Below are 3,345 nucleotides of genomic sequence, written 5' to 3' on the forward strand. Positions count from 1 at the left end.
GAGTAAAGACTTATGAGTTCTGGTGCATTTGTGCGTGCGGGGGTCATTATGTTACCGCTATGCGGTGTCTAGTTTTAATTTGAAGCCTTATCAACACAGACTGGCTTCATTCACTTTCTCCACTGCCGTATGCTAACTAGCAGACACTGCGCAGAAAATTGACGTAGTTCAAAACTCCGCCTTCTGATCGCTGATTGGCCCAGGTAAAATAAACCACAAGCAGACACAATCGACGTTCTGTTCTCTGATTGGCCCGCACGAAATGCTCCTGAAGAAATCCTTGCCTATGGGAGAAGTCCCAGATGGAGCTGTGAAGTGAGTTGAGCAGAACTGTGTAGGAAGGCAAGGGCCAGGCTAATGTTGTACACAAAGTGGGCCGTTATTTAAATGTTAGATGTTGAGTCGTTTTATTGTGGGCACAGTTGCTTCAGTTATTTTATCTATCTTATTGTGAAATTCTTGTGATTTCTTTTTGTAAATTAGTGACTCAAAGAGCTTAACTTGTAGCTAACCCCTGTTTCTGATAGCATTTAGGCTACATGCTAACGCTAGCTTCTTTTTAAAAAAGCCGAATGCAGATTTAATCATAATTCCCACTTCTTCTACCCTCTCAGCCTCCACACAGCAGCCCTCGAAGCGACTGCGGAGCCGCAACGTGCACTTTGAGAGCGTGACGGTATACTACTTTTCCCGGCGGCAGGGCTTCACCACCGTGCCCACGCAGGGGGGCAGCACCCTGGGGATGTCGCCACGTCACAGTGGTGTGAGGCGCTTCACTCTCAGAGAGTTCGCCATGGAGCAGAAACGAAGTCATCGGAACATGCTGAGGGATCATCTCAAAGAGGAGAAACTCAACGCCATAAAACTCAAAGTCAGTGGAAAGACAAAAGCTAATGTTCTCTGCAGTGTTTTTGTCTAAATGAAAGTATTTTTGGTAGTTTTACTTCTTCCATTTTTATTTTTTCTAGCTGACGAAAAACGGGACCGCGTCATCGATAGAGGCGGACGGTCTCACCCTCGACGACATCTCAGAGGATGACTTGGACGTGGACAACACGGAGGTGGACGATTACTTCTTCCTTCAGCCTCTGACCACCAGGAGGCGCCGTGCACTCCTTCGTGCCTCGGGGGTCCGGCGCATTGACGTGGAGGAGAAGCACGAGCTGCGTGCCCTGCGCATGTCCAGAGAGGAGTGTGGGTGTCGCTGCAGGGGGACATGTGACCCAGAGACCTGTGCTTGCAGCCTGGCCGGCATTAAGTGCCAGGTAAATGGAGCTGTGGTGAGGCCCAACTATAATACTACAGTGTTGTTCATGTCTGTCTGTGTAGTAGAAACTAAAATTTACTATCTTTGTCAAAGGACGTTAGCATAGTTTAGCTCATTAATCGTGTCAAACAATCAGAAACTTTGTGTACATGCGCAGCTCAGACCCAGGTGAAATGGGAAGACTGCCCACTGCTGCAATGCTTCCAAGTCAGCAGTGATGGTAGTCATAGGGCTGAGTTGGCGTGTAGTTTAGGATGCAGCGCTTCACACAACCATACCACTGCTACTCCACTAGTTCCACAATGCCAGCTTCGTGTGTTTAAAGAATCATCAGCTTGTGAACAACCAAACACAGATAAAATGGAGGATTACCTCTATGGACATGTTKAACAGGCACTGGTCAAGTTTTATGACTATTTAATTGATACAAGTGAGGAAATATCTCCTTTCCTGGTTGAAGTTTGTGGTTTAAGATGTGATGATTCCATAAATTTGTTCCTAAAAACCATTGGTGGGCAAAGCGAACCAAAAAGTAGGTTTGCTAACTGAATAAACAGCAAACTAAAWGCATAGCTTTATTAAAGCTAAACTACTAAACATGGATTCAAACATTCATTTAGTTCTGCTATTAGCYGTTTGATGATTAGCATGCCCACCACTGCTAAAACCAATGCATTTGGCTCTTCTTCTGCCCCAAACAACTCTGTCCATATGTGAGATATCTTTAATTCAGATGTCCTCAATGTTTTGTACCTTTTTCTCAGCAGATTTTACTTTCCAGGTTAATCCTGTAAAATTGACATGCTAGTGCAGGGTTGTCAAACTCAGGTCCTCGAAGGCCACTTTCCTATGTTTACCTTGTTTCTCTGCTCAAACACACCTGATTCAATTACTTCTTCAAATTCTGTAGAAGAAGCCTGTTAATCATCCATTCATGCAAATCAGGTGTGTTTGAGCAGGGAAACAAGAAAACATGCTGGACAGTGGCGTTTGAGGACCAGAGTTGGACACCTGTGCACTAGAGGGATCCCAGCAGTGCTGCGTTAGGGTTCCACTAATCAGCTAATAGTGAGCCCAACTTTTCATCAGGTGGATTAGATTTTTCACTAACTTTGAAAACTGTTAGAGGTCTAATTAGCTTCCACTAAATGGGATTTTGCCAACTACAAGTCTGCGAACAGCTAACTAACAAGCTAACATSAACAGGTTTATGTCAGTCCAACCAGTCAWCTGGAAGTAGATGAAGACATGACGCAGACTGGCTGACAGTCAGCTTAGCAGTTAGTCATTAGCTGTTTGCGTTAGCTGATACAATTTTTTACATGTTTAGCTGTTTAGCACTAGCTTCTGCCTTTTTTTTTTTTTTTTACAATTAGCAGTTATGTGTTTAGTTAGCAGATTATGAGTTAGCAAAACTAAGCCCACCAAGGCTAAGGCTGTGGTCAATTTTCTGACATAAATGTGAACACAAGAAGTTGATTGGCTTTTGTGGCCTTCATTATAAAAATGAAAAGAAAAATGGAATCCTAAAGGAAATGAGAAATAGAGGAATAACAAAACTAAATGCTACAGTGGACTGTGGGTCCAGCAGAGATCATTCTTATTGTGAACTCTCACAAGTATAATGATCTTTGTGTTTACACAAATTTGCCAAAGTGCTTTTGACATCTGTATTGACAACAGTTTCTTTCAAAAAACTAAATAAACTTACGATAGAAAAGTGTCTACAATTCAGCTTATCGACAAATGTATCTTATGGCGAAGTAACACAGCTAAACCACTGCACTGTGGTTAAAACCAATGGAGCGGCTACAACACTTACATATAGGTGTTGAGCTGATGTAGTTACATGACTAGTGTTTTAAAACTAGCCTGATTGGAGGTCCCCATTTACCTACCTACCAACCAAAACTAGCCTTGCTAACATTAGCTGTAGCGTTTTAACAAAAGTCCTTGTGACTGTTGGTAAATATAAGTTGTGGCTCTTAAAAAGGCAATATTATGTGTTTTTCAGACACACATTTAAATACTATACCATAATAAAGTATCTATGCCACCTTTAGCTGTTATTAAATGCT

At 42.5% G+C, this 3,345-nt stretch overlaps 1 protein-coding gene across 2 annotated transcripts in view; it reads left to right on the forward strand.

The window, feature by feature from the left end:
- LOC106533621 (cysteine/serine-rich nuclear protein 3) overlaps window positions 1–3,345 on the forward strand; it is a 15,154-nt gene that overhangs the window by 9,382 nt on the left and 2,427 nt on the right. The window contains exons 3-4 of one of the 2 annotated variants that reach the window (XM_014029993.1): window positions 615–871; window positions 969–1,280. In XM_014029993.1, the coding sequence (XP_013885447.1) occupies window positions 615–871; window positions 969–1,280 (569 nt within the window). The remainder of the gene's footprint in view (window positions 1–614; window positions 872–968; window positions 1,281–3,345) is intronic. The other variant, XM_014029994.1, reaches the window with a different exon arrangement.

Source organism: Austrofundulus limnaeus, unplaced genomic scaffold, assembly GCF_001266775.1.
Source record: "Austrofundulus limnaeus strain Quisiro unplaced genomic scaffold, Austrofundulus_limnaeus-1.0 Scaffold983, whole genome shotgun sequence".
Classification (NCBI taxonomy): Eukaryota; Metazoa; Chordata; class Actinopteri; order Cyprinodontiformes; family Rivulidae; genus Austrofundulus; species Austrofundulus limnaeus.